This window comes from Perca flavescens, chromosome 5 (genome assembly GCF_004354835.1).
Source record: "Perca flavescens isolate YP-PL-M2 chromosome 5, PFLA_1.0, whole genome shotgun sequence".
Taxonomy (NCBI): domain Eukaryota; kingdom Metazoa; phylum Chordata; class Actinopteri; order Perciformes; family Percidae; genus Perca; species Perca flavescens.
In genome coordinates, this window is record NC_041335.1 from 13,511,829 (window position 1) to 13,537,307 (window position 25,479).

General features: G+C 40.3%; 1 protein-coding gene across 2 annotated transcripts; it reads right to left on the reverse strand.

Annotated features, from left to right (window-relative positions):
• Positions 1-421: 421 nt before the first annotated feature.
• LOC114555493 (zinc finger MIZ domain-containing protein 2) lies at positions 422-24,435 on the reverse strand. 2 transcript variants are annotated; one of them, XM_028577916.1, is made up of 21 exons: positions 24,006-24,435; positions 17,499-17,605; positions 17,263-17,377; positions 16,865-17,073; positions 13,644-13,803; positions 12,728-12,988; positions 12,323-12,482; positions 11,412-11,521; positions 11,160-11,249; positions 7,813-8,002; positions 6,743-6,884; positions 5,486-5,564; positions 5,168-5,299; positions 4,973-5,078; positions 4,659-4,816; positions 4,366-4,433; positions 4,206-4,274; positions 3,599-3,870; positions 2,357-2,529; positions 1,289-1,486; positions 422-915 (listed from the first exon to the last, which is right to left on the reverse strand). In XM_028577916.1, exons 2-21 carry the CDS (start codon positions 17,546-17,548, stop codon positions 808-810), a joined length of 2,850 nt encoding a protein of 949 aa, XP_028433717.1. In that variant the 5' UTR covers positions 17,549-17,605; positions 24,006-24,435; the 3' UTR covers positions 422-807. The 2 variants fall into 2 exon arrangements, with proteins under 2 accessions (XP_028433717.1, XP_028433716.1); XM_028577915.1 differs by having other exon boundaries at positions 11,160-11,252.
• Positions 24,436-25,479: the final 1,044 nt, after the last annotated feature.

Genomic DNA, 25,479 nt, shown 5'->3' on the forward strand with positions numbered 1-25,479 from the left:
CAACAGTTCCTCTTAGTTAGCCTTCAGTGTCTCCAAATATCTCAGGTGAAAAACAAAAAGCATCATGTCTGTAAGAACAGATGCAGACTGCCCCTTTAAAGCTCATCTTCTACTTTTTATACCATTTACAATTTAAACTTATTTGGACCAGAAATATTCTGGCTTTAAAGGACCACACGTCTCATTAACTACAAATCACATTTACGTCTCGTCATTGCTGCTTTGATCTAAATAAATCTGACGAATCATCTCTCTGCATTTTCATAGAAATGACCTGAAACCAGATGGCTGTCTGGAAGAAAGAAAAAGTGTAATAGCTAATGGATGATTAGCTCAGCAGTCACGGTGTGTGTGTGTGTGTGTGTGTGTGTGTGTGTGTGTGTGTGTGTGTGTGTGTGTGTGTGTGTGTGTGTGTGTGTGTGTGTGTGTGTGTGTGTGTGTGTGTGTGTGTGTGTGTGTGTGTGTGTGTGTGTGTGTGTGTGTGTGATGTGTAGTTAAAGCAGCTGTGTGGTCATCACCAACTTTAAATAGTCTGAATGGCTCTCTGTGAACCACGACGGGGAATGAAGGATGAAGCATCAAAATACAGTTTCAGAGGATTAAAAAAACAATAAAATAAAGTTACCATCATCGTCAAACATCAAAGAGTTTTTCATATTTAAAAGTTGTTGTTGTTTTTGTTTCCTTCTTATCGTTCGCTCCATCCTGTGCAGACGGCGGTCACGTTGGACCGCCGGTCATATTGGCGGGCGAGGAGAAAAAGAGTTCATATCTTACAGTAAAGTTCTGTTTAAATTCTGGAGGTGTTCAGTTGTTCTCGAACAGGGACAGCAGGTCGTCGTTGTTGTTGTTCGGGAGATCCGGAGGTCCGAGGTACGACAGCAACTCATCTGGGTTGGTCAACTCCGGAAGCAACTGCACAAACAAACAGGTGAGTTAATGTGAGCTAGAAGCTGATGAACAAAATGCAGCTGTAAAGTAACTACAGGAAAGCGGTCAGACAAATGTAGTGCAACAAAAAGTACAATATTCCGCTCTGAGATGTAGTGCAGGAGAAGTTAAAACTAGGAGAAAATGGAAATACTCAAGTAAAGTACCTCAAATTTGTACTTAAGGACAGTACTTTAGTAAATGTACTGAAACCTACAAAGGCAGAAACATCAAACATTTCTGAAGATGACACTGAAACATGAATAGAATCATAATTTTACAGTTATTGTAGTCGAGTTAACCTTGGTTACATAATTAAATATGAGAAACTAAATCTAATCTACTGGTTTCAACTCACGTCCAGAGAAGGTTCAGGAACCTCCGCAGACCCCCCGAGGCCGAAGGAGCCGTCGCCTTGGAGACGGGGGTTCTGGTTGCTACGCTGCATCATCTGATGGCCGCCCCCCATTTGGGAGTTGCCGTGGAGACCCTGTGACTGCTGCTGGGATAGAGGAGCACCATGGGAAGTGGAGTCCAGTCGGCCCGACACTGACATCTGAGGAGAGGAGAGGAAAGAAGGGAAAAAAGGGATGAGAGAAAGGAAGGTAGGTGAGAGGAAGGAAAGAAAGGAGAGGAGAAGAAAAGTAAGAAAGAACGTAAGGAGAAGAGAGGGAAAGAATAAAAAGGTAAAGAAATATAAGAGGAAGGAAGGAAAGAAGCAGGGAAGTAAGGGATAAAGGAAGGGAAACGAGAGAGGGGAGAATATTTGGGTTCTTTGGTTAACTGAGTGAATTAGGGCTGTCCCAAACGATTATTTTTTAAACGATTAATCTAGCGATTATTTTTTTGATTAGTCGACTAATCTAACAATTCATTTTTAGATTAATCTACCGATTCATTTTTAGATACATTTTTCAATTAGCGATTATTTTCCCCTTGCTCAATTATTAACAATTTACACAAAACAATTTTTAATAAGGTTCAAATCTCTATTTATTAAAATTGTTTAACACTGCACTGTTCAAGTAAAATTAATTTGTAGTGCATCCTGCGGCCAGATGTAGGCTATCAATGACCACAAAATAAAGTAACTTTCAGGAGGAATACAAAAATAAAAACTTAAAAGTAAACAGAGCAAGTGCAAAAAGAGTAGCCTGCATTTACTTTTTTAACAGTAGGTAAAATAATGAATACGCTCTTGTTTAACATCCAAGCTCTTCTTCCTTTAATTTAACTTTAATTCTTTGTATCTAAAGGCTGGTTAAGCACTGTAGGGAGGAGAAGTTGAAACCGCGTATCTAACAGTAGTTCCGCATTACATTAATTAATTTGCACGCAAGTTTTATTTATTTATTTTATTTAGTGACAAATTTACATAATCAACGAATAAAACATCAAGATAATGATGATGAAGATGCTACTGTACCTGTCCAGCCAGAGGGTGCGGGGGAGGTTTGTCGGGGGTGAGGAGGGCACTGGAAAGCTCAGACTGGTAAGAGAGAGGGGGAGGACCGGGGGAGGAGAAGTCCCCCCCGACCCCCGGAGTCCCAGGACCACTGAAGTCTGAGAAAGCAGCAGACTGACTTGGATAGGACGGAGCTGAGGAGAAGACACAAACACTCATCAATACAGCCGATCACATATATTTAATAATTACTGAGTAGTCAAATGTTTCTCCACTTTCTGGATTTAAAGCATTATTCCACTGTTCTCACATGTTTGAACACGAGTTACAAATCTCATCCCATTTCTATTAAAATCCATTTATCCTTTCAGCTGCTGCAGTCTTTCAGAGATCCTCTGATATTATATATTCTAAGACCAGCCAAGTTTCATTACCTACTCTGTCAACAGGAAGCTACCATAATGTCATTGATTATTGGATGGACCCTGGATACAATACATCCAATAATCAATCCTATAGTGGAGGAGGTAATGGGATTTGTTTTTTTTAAATCCATAACCAATTTTAAAATAACCTCATTTACTTTACATTAAAGACGCAGTGGAAGTTCTGATCCTGTGTGCCAGTGTAAATTGATAATTTATCTCTTGTTACAAAAATAATGTTTTGTTATTGTCATATAAAAATCCCTCTCTTTGCTCTTTTTGTAAAAGATTATATCTTTGATGACTCATCTTATTCTTGGGGGCGAATACATAAATCTATGGAGCTGGGTAGTGATGTTTGCTTGGTGGCCACACTTTTTATTTCAACTTCCATGACTCTACTGAGCATGCTCTATGGGCCCAAAAAACACGTGAGGAAGTAGGAATGAAATGGGCACCATCTCTAAACGGCACATCCAGTTCTCCTTCATGTTGTGGTAGCAAGCAGAGTAATATCATGGCTCAGAGGCGTGTGTGTTTGGATCTCTGTCGGCAGAAACTTTGATTAGATTTTTAAAGAGTGTGATTGAAGTCTGATTTATAAATTTCTCCCTCATCCTCAGCAGTGAGGGAGTCGATCATCCTTCCTAAGCCACACCTACTTGGATTGATCCAATTAGATCACTCAATTTTTATTAAATTCCTCAGTTAACCTCAGACCCACCCACAAGAAGATGAACATTTTCACTTACATTTAAATGTCTCTTCTTCTACAAAATATTATGTGTGTCCTGAGACTTATTACAATGGCACTCTCTGTAAAATCCACCCTGTGTACCTGTTCCGGGGTAGTCCGGTGTGTTGCTGTTATTGCTGCCCCCTGCAGGTAGGGGGGGGTAGGGCATTGGGGAGGAGGTAGCCGATGAGGAGGCGGGACCTAGTGATGCAATCATCTCCATGACGCTGGGCAGGACCATATGACTTGGGCTGAGCGTCCGACAGCGCTTCAACACCGGACCGTCCAACTCCTCCTTCACATGGATGTCCGGCTTAACGGGAACTGGCTTCCAGCTGCACACAGGGTCGATGGTGATCTCCTCGTACTCCGAGCTGAGAAGAGGGGGGGAGAAGGGGGCAGAAGAGGAGAAACTGTTAAAAAAGGCAGAGCGACAGAGATCAAAATCAAATCACGGTTGCTCACAGAATGATGGAAAAAAGCCAGTTATTGCCAGACTTTTTTTTATTAAAAACAATAGTTTGTTTAGCTGCCTCCATTATTCTGGGATCTAGGAAATATGGTGTCGCCAAATTAAGCAGGACTGAAAGCTTAAGGACTGCTATTTTAAAATAATATACTAGCGTTACAGTACTTAAATATTTCAGATATTTACCACACTACAAAGTAAAATTTAAAGTCGAAAAACAATAGAAACAAAGTTTCTTACTTCTGAACATAGATTAGGATTCCCAGCATGTATTGATCCACCTCCAGACCCTCCAACAGAGCTGTTTTACTACACACACACACACACACACACAAATGTTATAGAAGACATAAGAAATATGTATAAATACTTTTTTATAAATAGTGTGTGAGTGACATACTTGCACACAGGGCATCTCCATGTTCCTCTCTCACAGTTGAGCTGCAGGTACGACTCCAGATCAAAACACTGCAGACAGACAGATCGATCAGTGCGTTTTCATAAAATATAAAAATAATTTAAAAGCCACTTTATGTAGATTTTTGTGATTCTGAATCACAACAATAATTTTCCTATAAAGCATCTTGATTTTATTTTTTTTGTATATAGAAAACTGACGATTAAGGTTAAAATCAGGGCTGTTGCTCTGACATCGCAGTGTGTGGAGTGTTCTGATTGGCTGTGGCCTCTAACCTGTATGTGTCTGCAATCGTGACCTCTGGAGGGCAGCTGGATGCGGCGGAAAGTGATCGGACATTTCAACGAGACTCTGATGGCGGTCTGCTCCACGCCGTCCTCTCCGTTTAACCCAGGAGTCCCAGGGATTGAACCGCTGCTGAAGTTCCTCTTTACTGAGAGAGAAATTAATTTAAGAATATGTGATTCCCATAATAACACACAAGGAAGAGTAACAAGTAAGCAGCTCATTTTGTCTAATAGGACCAAGTTTATTAATATGTTGACTGCCAATGAGATCAACCAAAGAGATACTAAGTTAATTAACTTACTCTTGGTGACACAATGCTCTGCAGGCAGCAACCTCTTCTTCATCAGACCCTGAAGCACCGAACGGACCGACGGACGATGAACCAGCTGGAGGACAAACAGGTGAGACTGCAAAAAGAGACACAGACACACACATTAAATTAAATCTGAACAGGAACTTAAATTTACATAAATAAAATACCTGTGTGAGTTCTTACGCAGCAGCAGGCAGTGACAGTGATCTGGATGGTGTTCCTGCCTGGTTGACAGACTTGCTTCAGGTACAAAGGCTTATGGGAAGTTTTGTTGTCACCTCGCTCGATGGTGAGAGGAGTCGCGTTCACACTCACCTGATAAGGGGATGGAGAAAGAGGTTAATAAAAACAGAACATCTCTCTGCAGAAATAAGGAGACTTTAAGAAAGAAAGCATTGATTTGCAAAAAGCAAAAGTCTTGTGACGTGGTTTTTCCCAAAAAGTTTCTAAAGCTAAAAGAAAAGCGTGGAGATAAAAGGAGGAGGAAGATGGAGGTCAGACCTGGACGGAGGCGGGCCAGTTGGTGTTCATCTGTCGATCCTCGTGGTGGTAACACTTAAACTGGAGCTCCAGGTCCGGTCTGAGAGACACACACACACACACACACACACACACACACACACACACACACACACACACACACACACACACACACACACACGAATTAAACATAATTTTCCTCTCCTCGCTAACATTAGCCTCTCAACTCTCCTGTTTGTAATCTTGCATTTTTCCATGCGGGAGTAATGTCAAGCTTCTTCCCAAAGATTGTAAAATCCAGCCTGTACATACGGAGTACATTTACCAAATACTGTACTTAAAGGGGTAAGCAGTTTTCTTTTGGTGTCATTGGTCAAAAAAAAATCCATATAATCTTTCAACGTATTGTAATTCAAGTGTTCTGAGAGAAGACTTCAGTACCTACTCTTGGCTACGATTTAGAATATCTAGCCTGTAATGAGAGAGTTTGGCCAGTTACAGGTCATTTGTACTACAAATGTGTGTGCACCTCGCTTCATATAGTGAAAGCCTGATTACAGGCATACAAAGTTGCTATTCCAGCATTGGCAACAACTGCTAACACTGCAAAGCAACCCAAAAAAGGAAGATGGACTTGACGGTCTAAGACAGTCATGACAATAGTTTAGCTTTCTGCTAACCATATCCAAAGGCTCATGGTCATTCTCATAGAATTGCTGTAATATAACGACATTGGGATGAAATTAATGAGTTCTCGTACAGTACTGAATGAAGGGATGGACTGAGGAGGGGGGAGAGATGCAGGATGAGGGCTGCATTTTCCAATTCTGAAGTTTTTTTTTAGCCTTGTCAAAAAAAAATTAAAAAAAAATGCAGCTCTAAGTACAATTTTAAAGTACTTTACTGCACTACATGATGACAGTTTGTTACTTTATAGATTCAGATTAATTCAAAATATAATCAACTAAGACATGTATTATTATTATTATTATTATTATTATTATAATAGATTAAACTACCCAGCAGTGTAATATTATACATATAAAAGGAGCTCCACCTTTTTCTGCTGTAACATAAATGCATCAATAATTATAATACAATAAGATAACATATTATTCTGCATATTCTGTTCTTTGCTTTTAGTATATTTTGATGTCAATACTTTTGTACTTTTGCTAGTAAAATTTTGAATGCAGACTTTACTTGTAACAGAGTTACACTGTGCTATTAATACCTTAACCACAAAAAAAAGTACAAACTAACTGTGCGTGTGTGTACCTCATGATGAGAGTTTTGTAGACGGAGTCTCTCAGCTGGAAGACGTGGTTGCTGACAGCCAGGTTGTGCTCTAATCTGAAGGGCTCTAGGACCACACCGTCACGCACTGGGAAGGTCAGCCGCAGGTCGTCGCTAGGGTTACCTATTAACAGGAAGTCAACAAAGGTCAGACCAAAGGCCCTCAGGAAGCGTGCTCAGCCTTGCAGCCAATTCGTTTTAGTGGCCACTCACGATATTGCAATGAATTAAGGCCTCTTTACAGTCACCGTTCCCGACCTGTCGTGTGACAATGTGACGTCAAAATTACGTAGATCTTGCGGGCGTGCCAGAGGTCGTGCACCACTCTATTTTTTTTCAGCGACGCATGACAAAGCGGAAGCAGGAAGCATGGACGAGTTCGAGGACTGCAAATCTCTCTTGTAAACTAACTGGGTTAAGAGGAGTTCTTTTATGGTGAATGAAAGGCTTGATCCGACGAAGTAGGTCAGCGAATCGTTGTGCAGACATTCTGAAGTATTCAAAGTGCTTCTCTTCGTCTATCATCCTCAAGGATATTGAACTCACCATATTTATGTCTGGCGTTATTCAAAGGACGACAGGAAGGAAGAGGGCGGCACCTTCTTTTTCTTCGTTTCTTTGTAAGCAGGCTCAAGAGCAGCTGTTCTTCCTCATCCATTGACTCCAGTACCATCTTCTTAGCCACTGTTGACATTGATGTTAATGCTGCTACAAGTTCTGCCTTTGTTGACCTTTTTGTTCTTCTTCTTCTAGTCCGTAGAAATAGATAAGTCGATAGCCTTTCCTCAGTTGCGACACCTCTGTTCAGTAGAAGACCGCAACTAGTGTCGCAACCACCACGCCCTCCCAGGTCGGGACCAGTGAGTATACTGAACGCTTTACACCCCCCCCCCAGGTTATTTAAATGATAATAATGAGGTTTTAAAGGAACCTGATACTTTGACTACTTAAAACTGTAAAATGGAGACAGAATCTGATACAAGCACGTGACTTGTATTATTATTGATGACATGTATGTGTGTGTGTTTGTAAGTATTTAGGTGTGTTTGTACCTGTAGGAGGAGGCGGGGGCAAGTTGGCCATGTTGGGTTTGATGTCAGGCAGGAAGGAAGAGGGCGGCGGCTTGACGTCACTGTTCCCGGGCGACATGTAGGGCGGCGCCATGGAGCTGCTGGGGGTGATGGGAGGGGTCGGATTTCCAGGAACCGGGGAGGAGGGGTAACCCGGCAACCCTCGACCAGGCTGACAGAGAGAGAAAGAGAGACGGTTGAGTCTACCAAACAATGATGTTTGGTTTAGTAAACTTCTTTCATTATTATTGTGGTCACGGATAGAAATGTTTGGAAATGTTTTTCATCATTTATTTTGAGATATTTGTGTGTAGAGAGTTGTATAGATGCCTAATGGGTGCCATGTTGCCAGAATGGAAAAGAACAATCAAACCTCCCTTAATCTCACCTTAAGCACTGATCCAACTTCCAACGATCTGCTGATTCCAATAACAGTGCTCTCTTTTCCCCCAAATCATTTTATGTAAGGCAGCATGAGGTCAGTGACCCAGTGTGAATTCAGTGCTTTCTATATCGGTTACATTTAAAATATATTAATTCAAATTCAACATGGATCAGGTCAGAATCTGCACTGATGTAAATTTGGCCTTCAGATCAGTTCATCCTTAAAATTAAGCCTAAATTATCTGTTGTATCTTGTTACATTCAGTGATGGAATGTAACTAAGTACATGTACTCAAGTACTGTACTTAAGTACAAATTTGAGCTACTTATAGTTTGAGTATTTTCTGCTACTACTATTCGAAGGTAAATATGGTATTTTTTTAGTGCACTACATGTCTGACAGCTTTAGTTACTCTTCAGATGGCCGTACTCATCCCCTTCCAGTCCAGTGAAAACCATGCATCTCCAGATGTGTTGATTTTAAATGTTTGTAATAAACTAAAGGATAAAAGTGTTCCTTTGTGTTGAGAAAATTATCCTATGTGGTTTTCACAGGACAGCGACGCTACAAACATAATGATCTTAAAGGTCCAATATGTAATATTTGTACTGTAATAAATCCAAAAATGACACCAATGCCTCATCAGATATTAAGGAAACATGTTAAACTGAAATACTATCTTTTCTGACAACAATGCTAATTTCAGTATTTTTTCTTTTTGAAATTTACATTCCGTGACGGAATTTATGTTTATGTTTTGATCTGTGTGTTGTTATCAACGGCCCAGTTTGACAGGCAGGCCGGGTTGCCAGATATACCTGTAAAAACGTAAACCCAGCGCGCTACAGCTGTAACGTTAGTACAGCCATGAAAGCAGCAAACAAACAAACGGGATCAACGGAGATAGATTCTACATGACATAAAAAAAAGAAAACAGCATGTTTCTAACAGTTGCGTGACCAGAGACCTAACAACCCCCTGGTAAATATTGGAGATGTATTTGAAAGATGGAGACAGCTTAGAGCCCAAAAGGACGCAGAGTTGGCTTATTTTCTCCTGAACCGGTAAGCATTAGCTCCACGCTAATTTATCACAGCTACTAGGGATGGGCATTTTTTGTCATTTCATACATAGCCAGTAAAGTGATCCCGACTGGTCCTGGCTAACGCCGCCATGCTAACCCTGCTAACTGTTAACGTTACCAGGCAGCCCATGGCTGTTTACAGCGTGTAGCCTCTTCAGCGGCTGGAGCCGACAACGGTGAGTTATTTTAAGCCACGAGAGGGGGGCTGTAAATCGGAAAGAGGGGACTATGAGTTTGCAGTGTGTTTAGCGATTGTTGCCGTAATTCTAAGCCAATGAAGTGTGTTCCGTCGGCAAGATAGTGGTATTTTTAGCGTTTCGTATTGTAATTCTAAGCCGAGGAAGTGTGCCTGACTGGCGTGTGGAGAGGACAGTGAGGTTGTTGTGTTTTTAGCGGTTCATACTGTAATTTTAAGCTGAAAAAGTGTGTCTGTTGGTTGGTTACAGAGCTCCACGTGAGCACGGGCTTTTATGACTGTCAATATAGCCAGCATCTAACGTTAGCTACTCGGCTGTGCTGTGGAGTAATGTCTGGCTATGTGAGACTAGCATCTAACGTTAGCTACTCTGCTGTGCTGTGGAGTAATGTCTGGCTATGTGAGACTAGCATCTACCGTTAGCTACTCTGCTGTGCTGTGGAGTAATGTCTGGCTATGTGAGAAAAGCGTCCAGCTACATTGTTGTGAATGCTGCTGTCTCAGCCTGGCCACCCCCGTGAACTTCGAGTCTGGGCAGGAGGGGGCGGGGGAGACGACTCTCCAGTATTTTGAATTGGTAGTGCAGTAACTATTTTAACCGCTAGCTGCCAGTATTACACACAATATTACATATTGCACCTTTAAAGAAGATGATGCATTGCTGTAGATTAAACTAACCAACAGTATAAAAGGAGTAAAAATTAGCACAACCTTAAACATCTACAGCAGTAAAATGCAACATACACATTAATGCAGCAGGGATATTAATCCAGAAACATCAGATATAATAGGAAACATTTTACTGCACAATCAATACTTTTACTTTAAGCACTTAAACTATATTTAGCTGCCAATACTCACATACTTTCCTTCAGTAAGGTTTTGAATGCAGAACTTTAACTTGTAGTGGAGTATTTCCACAGTGTGGTATTAGTACTTTTAATGCAGTAAAGGATCTGAATACTTCATCCACATATGATTACATGTTTGTTGCAGGTCATTAATAAGTGTAACCAGAGGATTACACTGAGGACTGAGGAGGATGTATTATAGGACTGAGTACCGAATTCCATACTTTTTAAGTGCCGACTGAAACAGCTGGATTTTCGACCCCAGGGGGAGAGAGCGCTCTGCATTTTTATCACCACCAGTTTACAGACATGGCTTTACTGATTGGTTATCACCTGTGACCTGAGCCAATAAACTAGAGACAAACCCACCAAACGAGAGAATTTTTTTTTCAAACAGACTTAATATTTACATTCTATGATCTCAAAGCAGTTGCACACTGTTTCACAACGCACACCAAGATTGAACGTACCCCAGCTATCTCTCTGTCTCTCCCTCTCCCCCTCTCTCCGTGGGGCCTAGAGAGCTGCTGTTGTGTAAACTGGATGCAACGTTTTTTTTTTTTTTTTGCATTGTTTCTGTATTTGCAGCGTGTTTGGTAAATGCTGCACGTGTTATCAAATTAATGAAGCTGTTTTCTTAATTTGCTTGTGTTTTGTCTATTTGCGTGTTTCATTAAGTTGCAGTGCGTTTGCCCCCTTACTGATGTGATAAAATATTAATCTGTAAAAAGAAGTAGTGGATAAAAAGTAGAATATTTCCTTCGGAGATGTTGTGGAGTAAAAGTATGAACACACACACCCACACACTCTTACCCCAGATGGTTGGTTGAAGGAGTTGTATACACCACCGGCACCCCCTGTTGTCAGAGTGTTCAAACCTCCACCCTGACCGTTAAACTGCTCCTGCTGCATAAACAACACTTTTCACATTAATGTTTAACTGGATACAAAAATATACAAAACCCACACAATGTGTAAATATAACATGCGCACACATAACCAGAAGGCTGCAGGTTCGAGCCCATTGATGCTGACTGAGTAAACAGCTCTGTTAAAGCTCTTCACCTTGTAGTACTGTGAGTTGGGGGGTCCTGAGGGGGGGTATTGTGGGAGGGGCATCTTATGGGTCTGATAATTGGGGGAGGAGCCGGAGCGCTGGGGGGCGGGGCCTGGACCTGCAGGTAAACAGACAGAAAAGATCCTGAAACACCAAACCAAAACTCTGGACTTTGATGGAGCTAGGCTAGCAGTTTCCCCCCTTCTCCCAGTCTTTGTATTAGGCTAAGCTAACATCGGACTCTGGAGAACAACACCATTTACCTAACTAATGTTATTCTGTCTTTTATATTATATACATTATAATATGTTTTCTTCTTAAACATGTTTTTATTTGAATTTGTTTAAACTCACTGGTTTTACTTCCGTTGTGTGGTACTTTTTCTAACTAATTTTTTTCATAATTTTTATTAGTGATGGATGAGTTTGTTTTTAATGTGTCTAAAAGCCAATTTTTACATGGAGAACAATAAAGACTGAACTGACTGACTAAGCAACTTATTCTTAATATTATCATTTATTTTATTAAAATGAATACATTTTATTTATAAAACACAAAACAACAAAAGTGCTTAACAAGGCAATAAAAGCATTATAAATGAAGCAAAAATAAAACAATAAAATTAACTGTTATTTATATATTTGAGCTATTATACAACTATTAAAAAAGGGACCAAATACAACATAAATGTAAAATTGTGTTCAAACATAAATGTGATGTATTTTAACAGAGTTAGCGTTAAGCTAATTCTCACCTGAAGTCCATCACATCTGAAACATACAGAGACTGAACGAACAGGACACAATATACGTTTTGTGCTTAATGCTAAGGGTTTAATGCCATGACTTTTGTCTTATTCTGTACAGATTTTAAAGCCGAAAAGACATTGATATTAAATTAACAGCCGCAGACGCCTCACCTGGATGGTACTGCATGTTGGGGCTGGTGTAGGGACCGGGGCCGACGTGACCGCCTCCACCTGATCCTGGAATTGAACCTCCGCCGCCACCAGGACCTGACATCACGTTCACGCCTGGACCAACTGGAACGCTGTACTGCTGAGACATTCCTGGGAAAGACTGAGGACGAAGGACAGGAACAAAAAGAAGAATACATATTTTTTGTTATGTTGAAATAATTAAACTTTAGTACACAATGTTTGGAATAAAAAAGGTAGTAAATTGAATATTCACAAAACACAATGTGATAAATTGTAATTATTATATATCAGAGTGACAAGTTTTTATATAATCAGAAATTATGTAAACAAAATGTGATAAAAAGGTTTAACCAGGTTAAACTTTTATCAAACCCCCAGGCTTACCTCAGAGTTGTACGGCCGTTTGAGGCCCTGTGGGGGCCTCAGGTGGCCCTGCTGTAGACCGGGGCCATAATTTGGGTGCTGAGGGTGATGAGGGTGCTGAGGGACTCTCTGGGGGCCGCCTCCAGGTCCGTACATGGGGCCCATTGAGGGAGGGCCCCTAGTGGGCCCAGGCCCGGGGCCCATACCTCCGGGGGCCATGCCAGGGGGGCCACGGGGGCCAGAGTGGGCCATAAACTGGTTGTTATAGGCCTGACCTCCCATCTGACACAGACACACACCAAGAATATGTTAACTTGGTACACTATTACATATTCTATTTTCCTCTTCATGTTTAGAATCAAGTGAAGAGTGAATGTATCTACTAACAAGTTCTCACAGTGGAATTGTCAGTGGTTATTTGAAACAAAGGATCATCTTATGCGGGCTATATGAGGGTGCTGAATGTCTATTTTTACATAGAACTGCTTGGTTTCTCCCAATAAATCATGATTTATAACCTACTCTGGAATCAATGCATTAATCACCGTATTCACATAAGAATGTAGCACGAGTAGAGCGCTACATTTCCTTTTTATCAAATTTATGAACAATTGTCAAAATCAGAAGGGGGAGGAGCTTAGAAACAGCTGTTTGTGGCCTGCAGCGGACTATCCCTTCACTACCCTGTCGTTTCCCTTCTGTCAGTGGATTGCTACAATTAACAACCACAAAAAGTAAGAACACAAAAAGGGCTGTCCGTTGTTCTGAAACAACAGCTAAGCCATAGTCACATCATGTATCTCGGCCAATAAGGTTATTGTTTTTGCTATTTTTTCTTAAACATATTGCAAACATAGATGACAACTTGTGGCGCGCTTCAACTCTTTTGTCTGTGTGGAGAAAATGGGTCACCCTCCACTCCAACCTATCTTCTCACCTGTCCGTAATTCATTTCCTGGTTTTGTTTCTCCTGAATGGCGGCGACGGTTGCCGTGGCTGTGGCAGTTGCCGTGGCAGCAGCTGCAGCAACGGCGGCGGCGGCAGCAGCCTGAGTGAAGTCAGACGAACCTCTGGAGCCGCTGGGGTTCGACTGGTAACTGAAGATGGAGTGAGCGGAAGGCCATATTTTATATTTTGTTATTTTGACTGATTACTTTTATTTTACGGTGAACATGGACATGAACATCTTTATTTCTGCCTAATACTTAGAACAAATAATGTAAGGTAAATTACAACATGCAGTTTGATTGATAATGTAAATATTCTGTAATAACCTGTCTAAATACAGTTAAACTTCTGCATCTTTGTTCATCATAACTGCTCAGATTTTTCTGCCCCATCAGAGTAATTGATAACACCTTTTTTATTTTATTCTACTTCTTAAACTTCTTAAAGCTTTCTGCATAGAACTACATAATTTGGACGCAACTGCACTACTTGATCAATAAAACAGCTAAGCTACTAAAAAGCTATTTGATTCAGAAAACTTGCTCGGACTGAGCTTTCCTTTTTTGTCTTTTTCATCTCAGCTACACACTTGAGTTGGTTCAATTTCCGGTTTCACAGGTCCCGTCCCGTGTACCAGGCTAAACTGGTTTGATTTTATGCTAACCAGTTAAATCTGCATTTGTCATTTTGACACCTTCTGGCAAATTAAAAAGTACCTGACATTAGCAACCTGCACCGACAGCATCACGTCACTAAATCCAACTTGTATTGCAAGCGTGTTGGGCCGTAGCATTACTAGTTAAAGCATAGACAGTATATAATGGACCAATACACCCCGTTGCTCTGGACGGAGACCAGTGAAGGCTATTAGAAGCACTTTTCCGGTGATCTCTTGCTTTACTGCGCAGCCTCCAACTGACAGAGACAACGTAAATGTGACATGAGCAACGTGTCTGAAAGTTTTAAGTCTTCTGGTAGCTGTGACAAGAGAAATCTCAATCATTTCCAATCTTACAGAGACGGAGAGCGTAGGTATATGTAAGGAGATAACATAAGCACAGGCTAATTACTGATCACTAACATGCTAGTTAACATTAGTAATTAAACCTAAACAGCTAATGTAAGTCGAAACTGTCTGCGAGCTTCTCCTGTACTATACGGTAATTCCTCTACTGTGCGACAGTAAGTCACTTGGTTATGACACAATCGTTAGCTTATTTTTACAAAAACGTCTGCTACGGAGCTATAACGTGAGGTACAAGGTAATGGAGCCTTTTATACATTGTTGTGTTTCTTTAGAAATAAACAATGGACAAATAGAGTCTTTAAACGCTTCAGATGTAAAGTTATTTGCAGTCAAGTGACGTAAAAAAAAATGGCGGTCAGTGTAATGCTAACAAGAGGTGATCGCTTCGTAACAACAAAATGGCGCCATCGGAGGTTCGCGTTCTGAAGCGAAGCTTACCCCCTTGAGTTAAAGTCCTTCTCAAGAGCATTGCGGTTTTCCAGAGCTGTATAGTAACGAAGTAGAACTACTTCGCTACTCTACTTAAGTACTAAAAGGTGGTATCTGTACTCTACTGGAGTATTATTTTTTTTTCTCCTACTTCCACTTTTACTTGAGTACATATTTTCGATGAATGAAATACTTTTTGATTACATTTATGTGCTGCATCGTTACTCGTTACTGTTGTGAATTCCTCACGCTACGGAAGCTGTGTGGGTTAGTGTGTACGTTAATTACGTAATTTACTTAAGAAATCCCCGAGATCACGTCGTGTTTCTTTCCATTACGGTTGCCCATTCAGAAGTCAGAGACGACGTAAGTTCGTACTCTATTTAGCTATTGTTGCAGCTGAGTAATCTATTCCTGAGTTGTTTGAGTCTGCAGTGAGTCCTGAACGTTAACCGTTTGACCCTGTGATGTGAAGCTGCTAGTTTATCTGGATGTTGCCAACTTTCCACTACATCACATATGTTACTAGCTAGTGTGTGATACGTTTTTTGGGGCTTTAATCGTTACTGTGCTGGAGAGGATGTTCATTTTACTTGCACAGTGTGATAATTGTACATTTAATTTCAGTATTTGTTAATATGTTATTTTTAATATAATATATTTAATATTTGTTAATTCCTTTGGCTACAGCCTTGGCTAAACATTTGACATAATATAAACAATATGATATTCAAACTTTTGACTGCTTTCTTTAATAACTACATAACACAATACTTGTACTTTTACTTTCAGTACTTGAGTAGTACATTTTAAAATAAACTACTTGCAATACTTAAGTACAAAACATGTTGAATACTTTAGTACTTCTACTTAAGTGTGGTGCTTACAGAGCACTTCTATTTCTCACTTTTTTGATAGAGCACTTGTACTTTTACTCTAGTATGGGTCTCTAGTACTTTATACACGTCTGCTGTTTTCTGAATCAAATAGCTTTTCAGTAGCTTAGCGGTTTTATTATTCCATTTGCTGTAGTGTTCACACAAGCTTTCCCCAAGCATTCTGAAGCTGGGGTGACAAGATGATATATGGCAGAGTATAAGTCTCAAAGAAAACAAAAACTGTGCCGCAGATAGCAACATTTGGGATTTCAAGCTGACGAAAAAAGGATGAAGCAAATAGTAAACACCTAAACCAAAGAGGTTATTATAACCTCACTGCAGGGAAAAAAGTAATTGCTGAAAGGTGCATTACCGCCACTATGTGGACTGGAGTCTCTTCTCTCTCTCTTCAGTCTCACTCGGGAGTGGCTGACTCAAGTGTGACAACTAGTGGTATCTAGGCCCCTAGTTCAGTATACCGGTCCAGTCTTTGGCTTCATTAACCCGGTTTGAAAATGTCTGTGTGACGCTACAGCTGCAGACATATAAACACCTGGCAATGTACTCAAAACCACATCTGTGGTAGTTTCCATTACAGTAGGTGTCTCCAGGACCACAAATCGCCATGATGACATGCGCACACACACACACACACACACACACACACACACACACACACACACACACACACACACACACACACACACACACACACACACACACACACACACACACACACACACACACACACACACACACACACACACACACACACACACACACACACACACACACACACACACACACACACACACACGTGAAAACAATAACCGTGTCACTGTTGTGGCTGGTAACAAGACAAACACAAACACCCACCTCCCTGTGTATCCCCCCGGTCCTCCAGCGTATCCCCCAGTTGTCCGGCCGTACATCCCCTGGTTCATGTAGCCTTTGTTGGGCTCTCCGTAGCCCTGCTGACCCATATAGCCTCCGTGACCCCCAGCCATGCCCGGACCCCCGGGGCCCTGCATCATGGGCCCCCCGCCTGGGTTGGCTCCAGGCCCCATCACCCCTCCACCCATACCCTGATAGACACAGAAAAACACATATTTCACATTACACACCTTCTTGAGTTAAAAAAAAAACATAAACCGTTAAACAGCACTTCATAAAGTGATCAAAAGTGTGTGTCGTTTTTTATTAATCTCCATCCATCCAAATGACTACTTAATTGTTCCACTTCTTCTTTTCCTTCCTGTTTGGCGATGTCATACCTGACTGGCCGAGGGATTGGTCACTCCCCAGACGGTTGTTACCACGGAGAGGGATCCTGTTGGCTGATTGGTAGGCTGCTGCCAGCTGGAGGGGTCGTATGGGTAGGAACCCTCACTGCACGAGCACGCACACACACACACACAAAGAGAGTCAGTGTGTGTGTCACACTAAAACCAAAATGACTTTGATTAAGAGATCAATACATTCATTTTAGAGAGTGCGTGTGTGTTTGTACCTGTGTGGGTTGTTACTCAGTCCAGCCTTCATTTGGTTCAGAGGGTTCATGGTGGGAGGGGCTCAAGGCTCGCCGGGGTTTAATTAGACAGAGAGACAGACCAACTCCTGGAAAGAGAGACAGAGAGTCGATTAATTATCTAAACTAAATTTATTTTCCATAATGCCTTGAAGTGATGAAAAACATAAAAAATAAACCATCAATCTCTTAATATTCTTTCTGATTTTGCCAAATTAAACTGAAAATATGTTGAAATTTGAAGAAAATGCAATTCCCACAATGCCTTGCAGGACAGTCAGCTCAGAGTACAAAACTTTTGCAATACATAATCATCTAACAACTGATCTGCAAACATTGGTGATACACTTTTTTACTGTATTGTGTGAAAAGTTAACTTCATTAAATATTTTATGTGGCATTTTCTTTTGCGGTGTGCAAATGTTTCACCAAAAAAAAAAAATCCTTCCCAAGACTATTTTGCAGAGCCACCGCCGCTGCATCCCGAACTTAGCCCTGCCCAAGAAGATTGTGATGGTTTAAAGAAATGCCAACAACGGAGTGTTTTTTTCCTCCTATCCCAGAATGTATGTGTAGAAGACAGACAGACAGACAGACAGACAGACACACACACAGAGATTAGAAAAACACATTTACTTTGAATAACTAAGAATATAATGATGGTGGGTTTTATAACTGGTGCACAGGGCCAAACTGAGGAACCACAGATGAAACATAACATTACACTGTGTTTGTGTCTGAGCGCCGGTTATGTGACTGGCCACCACAGCGTAACATCGGTTTGCGTTACTCCAAAATCTGAATCGGTTTCAACATTTTGCTGCAGGCTTGTGTTTTCTTTTGCCTGCTCCCTCTGCATCCCCCCAGCGCCACAGCCGAAGTGGACTACCCACATCTAACTATAAATCAAAATTTGGAGCATTGAAATGAATGGGAGGACTGGCTAATCTAGTCTGAACACAGCCTAACTGAGACCAAACAAACAGACACTAAACAAACACTCAAGCAGACTAACAGACATATTTGACTTATTGATAATCCGATTGATTATAAAAATCGGTCATATTGTCTCTACACTGCAGATTAACGCTGCCAGGACTAACAGTTCATTGACATAATAATGGACAAAGCATTTTTAGTTATTACTAATTTCCAGGTTACTAATAACCTGGAAATTATTCTGGATATCCCCACCTACAACAACAAAGAAAACACAGAGAGGATGTCTTGTCAGTCTAGATATGTGTTAAAGACTCACACGGATATTATTTCCATTGTAGCCTAATTAATATGAGTAACCAGATTAAAATGACATTAAAAGGGATAGTTTAGAACTTTTGAAGCAGGGTTGCATGAGATACTTATCCATAGTCAGTGTATTACCTATAGTAGATGGCAGTTGGCACGCCCCGTTTGGAGGCAGAAGTACCGACACGGAAGCTAGTTACATATCTTAAGACACCTAAAATAATATCAGTTTAACTGTACGCTATATTTAGAATATTTTCACTAGGGCTGTCCTCGACTAAAGATATTCTTAGTCGACTAACACTTATACGATTTTGGCGACTAATCGATTAGTTGATTTAATTGACAGAGCTGTGCGCTTTGAGAGGTGGTTAAGACTAGAAAAGCACAATATAAATGTAGTTAATTAACCATCTGTAAAACTGAGTTTCTCCACAATTAATCCTGCAAAAGCACCACTTTAAATCTTGTGTTTACCATAAATGTGCTCAGAAGTTTCCTGAAATAAGTAATTAAGTATGAATAAGCATACAAAATGATTAATCAACTAAAGAGATCTTAGTCGACTAAGACCAAAACGACCGATTAGTCGACTAATCGACTAAGAGGTGGCAGCCCTAATTTTCACTGCTTTACCTTGCTGTCAAACAGCCCTTTACAACGGGAAACTCAAGCAGTTATCTATGCTCTCTTCAAAGCCACCAGACTCCTTTGACAAAAACAAGTCATTTTAGCTTGCAGAACACTGGACTTGCTGGTCTACTGCTGCCTCAATCAGTTTGTCAGTTGTGTTAGATGGGGCTTTTTTGGGTGGCTAAAATAGATTTAGCTGTTGCCCCTGTCCACAGCAGTACATTGCTTAGCTTTCGTGTCTTAATAACTAAAAGGCACAATGAGTAGAATTTTCTTAAAAACAATATATAGACTCATATAAAAATAGTCAGTGTCTGTATCTGCAGATACCCTGCTCTCTGCTTGTATTTTCTTATTTTGTTGTGTTCGTGTTATTTCTGGAAAAATCAACCTCTATAAAAACGTAGCGACAAGGTGCCAGATTCTAAGCACGCATCCAAGAGGAAGCTACGAAAAGGGCAGACACAGCGTCAAAAAATGCAAATATAGAGAGAGGAAGCTGCTACGGATGAAAGTTTTCATTGTCGATTAATCAATTAGTTGTTTAGTGATCAAATTGTAACAGATATGAATGAAGTGTTTTAAATAACCAATAATTTACAAGTGATTATTTCATGTAAACTCTGATTAACCAACAGGTGACTCACTCAGCTTCAACATTCCTGGATGTTGCGGTCATTAAATGAATCATCGCCTTCATCATCAAACCGATATGTGGATTTCCTCTGAATGAAACCTGAGTCACAACTGAAACTGGTGTTTGATGAAGTGATCAAATATCACACTAAAGACCTCAGAATACTGCAGTATTTCTACTTTACTGGATACTTCCTCCATCACTGGTTAACTGCAGGTGAATTCACAATCTGCAGCTTAAATTAATTAACTTTTAATTATGGATCAGTCTGGACCAAATTCAGTAAACACGGTGAAGCATTTTATTCTCAAATTTAACAAAATGTTTTGAATTTTCTCCTCCTCCTCCTCCTCCTCCTTAGCATCAGCAGCTGAAGCTCATGGGTATTGTAGTTGGTTTAGAGAACCCCGTAATGTGTCAGAAACAAAGTGTAAATAACTCAAACTGGTGGTCAATTTTATGATCTATTATTGACTTCTGGCTTGAAATGGAGAGTGGGGAAATGTTCAGAGTTATTGGTGGTTGATTAATTAACCTGACAAGTAGTATGGTGACTTCTCGTTGGAAATATTCACATATAACTTACTTATAAAAACATTTACAGTTCAGTTTGATTACTCACCACTGTGTTGGTTTAAGTAAGCTGAAAATGAAAATCCACTTTCTATTGATTCAAATATCAAAACAATCCCGAGTGATACTTCTTCCTCTAATAAACCATCTTCAGCTGAATATAAACAGAAAGCAGTTTACAGAGAGTACATTAACCAGAAGAAAAGCCATTTGACCAGCTTAAATATCTACAGTTGATTAACTCTGCTAGTGCTTCATCTTAAAGTCGGTTTTTGTCCCTGGAGTTTATGAAGAACTACTGACAATACAAAACACAACTGGAATTACTTTTACTGGGTGTGTAGCTTCTGATAAAGGTCACATTTAATTGCCCAATTTGTCAATAGACTTTGGTATGACGTTCACTATGAGACAGTAAAAACAGGAAATATTCAGTGAACTTCTTTCAGGAAAACCGCTTCATTCGTTTGAGCTACAAGCACGCTGTTCACTATTTATTTAGTTTTAAGACTTTTATTGTAAGATTTATCTATAGCAATTATACTCGCAAATATGGTTAAATCAGCGATCAGAAAATTAAAACCCCTTTTGACCAATCAGATGACAGAACGCAGTGGTACCCAACAGGGACTCCAGAATAAAATCTGATGGGTTACAAGATAATTAAATGGAAAACTTTGTTTAATTTTTACAACTTTTCTCTAATGCTTGCTTTTTTTCTTGTAAAACACTGAATACTTTCAGTAGAAATTACTTTATTTCAGACCTGCAACAATTAGCTGATCAATTAATCAGCAACTTTTCTCATAATTGTGATGTGGGGATGATTTGCTATAAAAAAAGGTGCAAGAAGCCCAAAAACATCCAATACAGAGAAGCAATTATCACACCATGTACATTTGCTTAGCTACGGTATTGAAATAATGTGTCAAATGTAGCTAGGAAGCAACTCTGTATCCCTGCCACAAGAGTTCCTTCAGAGAGGATGTTCAGTACAAGAGGACACATTCTGTCACCTCAGTGCTCAAGACTGAGCCCTGAAAATCTCTACAAATGCTTGATACTGCAATTGTGATAGAATTCACGATATTGGAGGTAATGATAATTTTTGCTTATTGCAAAAAAATTATCATGGTGTGATATTTGTAAAGATCTGTACTAAACAAAAGTCCCTTTCACACACGCAATTAGGGCTGTCCTCGACTAAAGAAATTCTTAGTCGAATAACACTTATACGATTTTGTCGACTAATCGATTAGTTGATTTAATTGACAAAGCTGTGCGCTTTGAGAGGTGGTTAAGACTAGAAAAGCACAATATAAATGTAGTTAATTAACCATCTGTAAAACTGAGTTTCTCCACAATTAATACTGCAAAAGCACCACTTTAAAGCTTGTGTTTACCATAAATGTGGTCAGACATTTCTTGGAAATAAGTAATTAAGCATGAATAAGCATCAAACATGACTAATCGACTAAAGAAATCTTAGTCAACTAAGACCAAAACGACCGATTAGTCGACTAATCGACTAAGAGGTGGCAGCCCTACACGCAATGCAACCCTACACGCAATGTAAACTTATCTAGCCATTAAGTGTGTTACTCGGAGGAGATGTATGTGAGAATCTGTTGGACTGGACATTAAACGGAGTGTATCCTGCCAGCTCCCTAGTACAAAGTCAGGGTAATGTCCGATTGAACCCATGTGTTTATAGGTCAGGTAATTGTCTGGAGAATTCACAGTGAGCGAGTGGGTGTGCTATGACGTTTCTATCATGCTGCTGGCACAAAATTGGAAGAAAACAAACATCCGAGGGTAAAGTAGAAGGGTGATATAGGCTACACAAAGACATCAATGTAAACTATTCAAAGGATACATGAACCAGTGGATGTACAGCCGGACAACTAGGGGATACGCTGGAGGACCGGGGGGATACTCAGGGAGGTGGGTGTTTGTGTTATTGTTACCAGCCACAACAGTGACACTGTTATTGTTTCTCTCCGTCTAACCGGAGAGACCACGAGATTTAGGATCTTCTGTTGGTAAGGGACGACAGCAAAATTGTCAGACACATTTTAGCAAGAACATTAAGAGACTCAGTTGTTAACAATCAAATTACAAACTGGCTACGTGACCGCATCATGTTCTGCCTCCTGCAGGCCCTTGCCGGGTGCCACCCCTCACCTAAACCAAACAGAGTATTTCCAGTATGTTAGTATGGGTCTGACAGGGACAATCTCCTGTTGTGTGATATATGTTAGAAAGGAAAACATCTGTAGGAAAAAAGTTTTCCCTTTCTCACATGTAGCACACAGACCCTTTCGAACATACTTTTTTATAAGAGAGATTTTGCTAAACATATCTCCATTAATAAATTGTTTACAGTCTCAATTCACATAACGTATTTTGTTCAAAAGTTTCTATTGCTAGGATTATTGTAACTCATAATACTAATAATATTGTGTAATACTGTAGACCGTAAAACCGTGATGCGGTTTTTATACCGTGAAAATCTTAACCTTACACTGTGGGGAAGTTTATCATTAAAAATGCTGTTGAATGAAAGAATAGCGATATAACAGCTGGTCACACAGTTTTGTATTTTAAACAATTCCTAATAATAATAATAATCATCAACAATACCTTATTAAATTAGAACACAGTGTGTTAAACTGTGTAACGTTATAAACTGAACAGGTTACACTGGCTAGCCAACAACTACCAACCCCTCCTACCCTGAGCCGCGAGCACTATACACAAGCACGCGCCTGGTATAATGTTATGGCTAATGTTTGAAAAATAACGAGATAAACAGAGGTGTTATTCTGTTCCGGTTATCTCGTTCTCATGTCTCCGTCTTGGTGAACTCCTTCGACAAAATGACAGAGTCTGAGGAGACATTTTGAGATTCCTTGTAGTGTTGCAACCAAGTAGAAGCCAATGCTAACATGCTAACAGACAGAAATGAGGCTCCTCTTTTGCACCGCTGTTAGCATTTGCATGCTAACGTGACAACAACCCTCCGCGTCTAAATCATCCTAAATACTCAACCAAACACTGTTATTCAAATGGTCACGATACGAGAATACTAATATGAGATAATGTATTACATCTACCGCTTCCATTGAGAATATATTACAACTTCACAGCTGTTACAAAGCTAGCCTGTTAGCCTAGCTAGCATCAACGGGTTGTGACAATGGAATGCTACGAGGCTAACAGTTAGCCACCAGCTAGCTTCTTCCTCCAACACAAAACATTCTTAGCTAACATGTGGATCCACACTAAGCAGTCCGGGTCGTGTTTTAATAAGCGATACATTCCCAGTAACTTAAACATATGTATCTCATACACGGACACGGTGAGCAGAAATGCTGTTTTCCCGAGAGCCGACCTACCTCCTCTAACGTTAACGTTAGTTCCCCGGTGTCCGAGCCCTTCTCCGGGGCTCCACAGTCTGAGCTCCTTCGGGCCTCCCGGGCATCAAGGACCGAGCGCACCTAAAGCCAGTACAGTCCACCACTACAGCCGGGAGAAACCACCTCAAAGACTCCCCAAAATAGCCACAAAAATCCCGACGAAATCCTGCAAGGAGGCCGAGATTCAACCCAGGAGTCCCGGCTGTAACTCCAGCCAGCTAGCCTTCCCAGCCGCCCGGCCTCTGCGTCTGATTATCCGGCTTCAGGAGGTGACACCATTCCCGCAGCTCCAGGATTATTAAATTAGAAATAAATAGAATATAACATTAATAACTGAGGTTAACTGTTGTGTGGAGTTTGACGTTAGCTTCAGTGTGTTTTCTCTGCATCGCTGCCGGTGTTGAAATCAGGCAGGCGGGGGGGGTGGGAGGGGTGGGGGGAGAAGAGACACCCGCACAGACAGAGAGAGAGAGAGAGAGAGAGAGAGAGAGAGAGAGAGAGAGAGAGATCCAGACAGATCCAGACAGACAGACTGGGGGAGAGAGGACAGACTGTGAAGGCAATGCACACAACATGAGCTGAAAACCGAGCTGCAACTACCTGCCAATTGTACCACGGGACATCAGAGACATATTACTGTAAACACCCAAAAAGATTTTGAAAACAAGACTAATTCCAATGGAATAAAACCACCATGAAGACTGAAGACTGTCAATCATCTGAGTATTCCTGCACTGACCATTTGCACCGTGCTTTGTTTAGAGACATACAGAGAAATATACTGTAACACAGTCCTTACTTGCAATGTCCACACGTTTCTATTTTCATCTTGAGTTATCTTTACTCATCTGTATAGGCCTATATTAAGAGACATTTCAGATTTTTGTTTGTATTTTAAAGTTAAACTTGACCTATTTTCATTTATATATTTGATTACAATGTTGCAATGTTACACAGCTCTTTACACTTTATTCTAGTAGATCTTTATACATTTTAATGTAATTAGATTTCTTCCCTGTATCGTTTAAAATAAAATACTATTTCATTTAATTAACATATTTTACTTGTTCAGTAGTTCCCAACATTCATGCCTTGTAAAGTCTTAAGGGCCTGGGCTAAGTAGGCCAGGTTCAGTTCATGTCAACAGTTTTGTGAGTGTGATTAATAGCAAATTAGCAAATTAGAAAACGACACTAAAGCTCAATTAAGTTGGGTCCTTCATTATTATCTGTGTTTAGTAAAAGGGTCAAAATATAGTTTGAAGAACTTTATAATTACAGTTTATACTGAGCTCATGTGGTACATATTTATTAATACAGTTTAATTTTATTAAATTACCACAAACTAAGTGACTCGTAGTAAACCTGGGGTCAGGTCGTGTTGCTCCAGAATAGGAGTACTGGTTGTTGTTTTTTGGTAGCTGCCAATTTGATCATAATAATTTAATCCAGAT

Excerpts from the sequence above, each read along its gene's own strand:
- LOC114555493 (XM_028577915.1), bottom strand. The coding sequence starts at position 17,548 with ATGAACCCTCTGAACCAAATGAAGGCTGGACTGAGTAACAACCCACAC. Across the intron at positions 4,817-4,972 it reads AGAGCATTGTGTCACCAAGA|TAAAGAGGAACTTCAGCAGC; the intron begins GTAAGTTAATTA and ends TTTCTCTCTCAG. Across the intron at positions 4,434-4,658 it reads ACGATTGCAGACACATACAG|TGTTTTGATCTGGAGTCGTA; the intron begins GTTAGAGGCCAC and ends GTCTGTCTGCAG.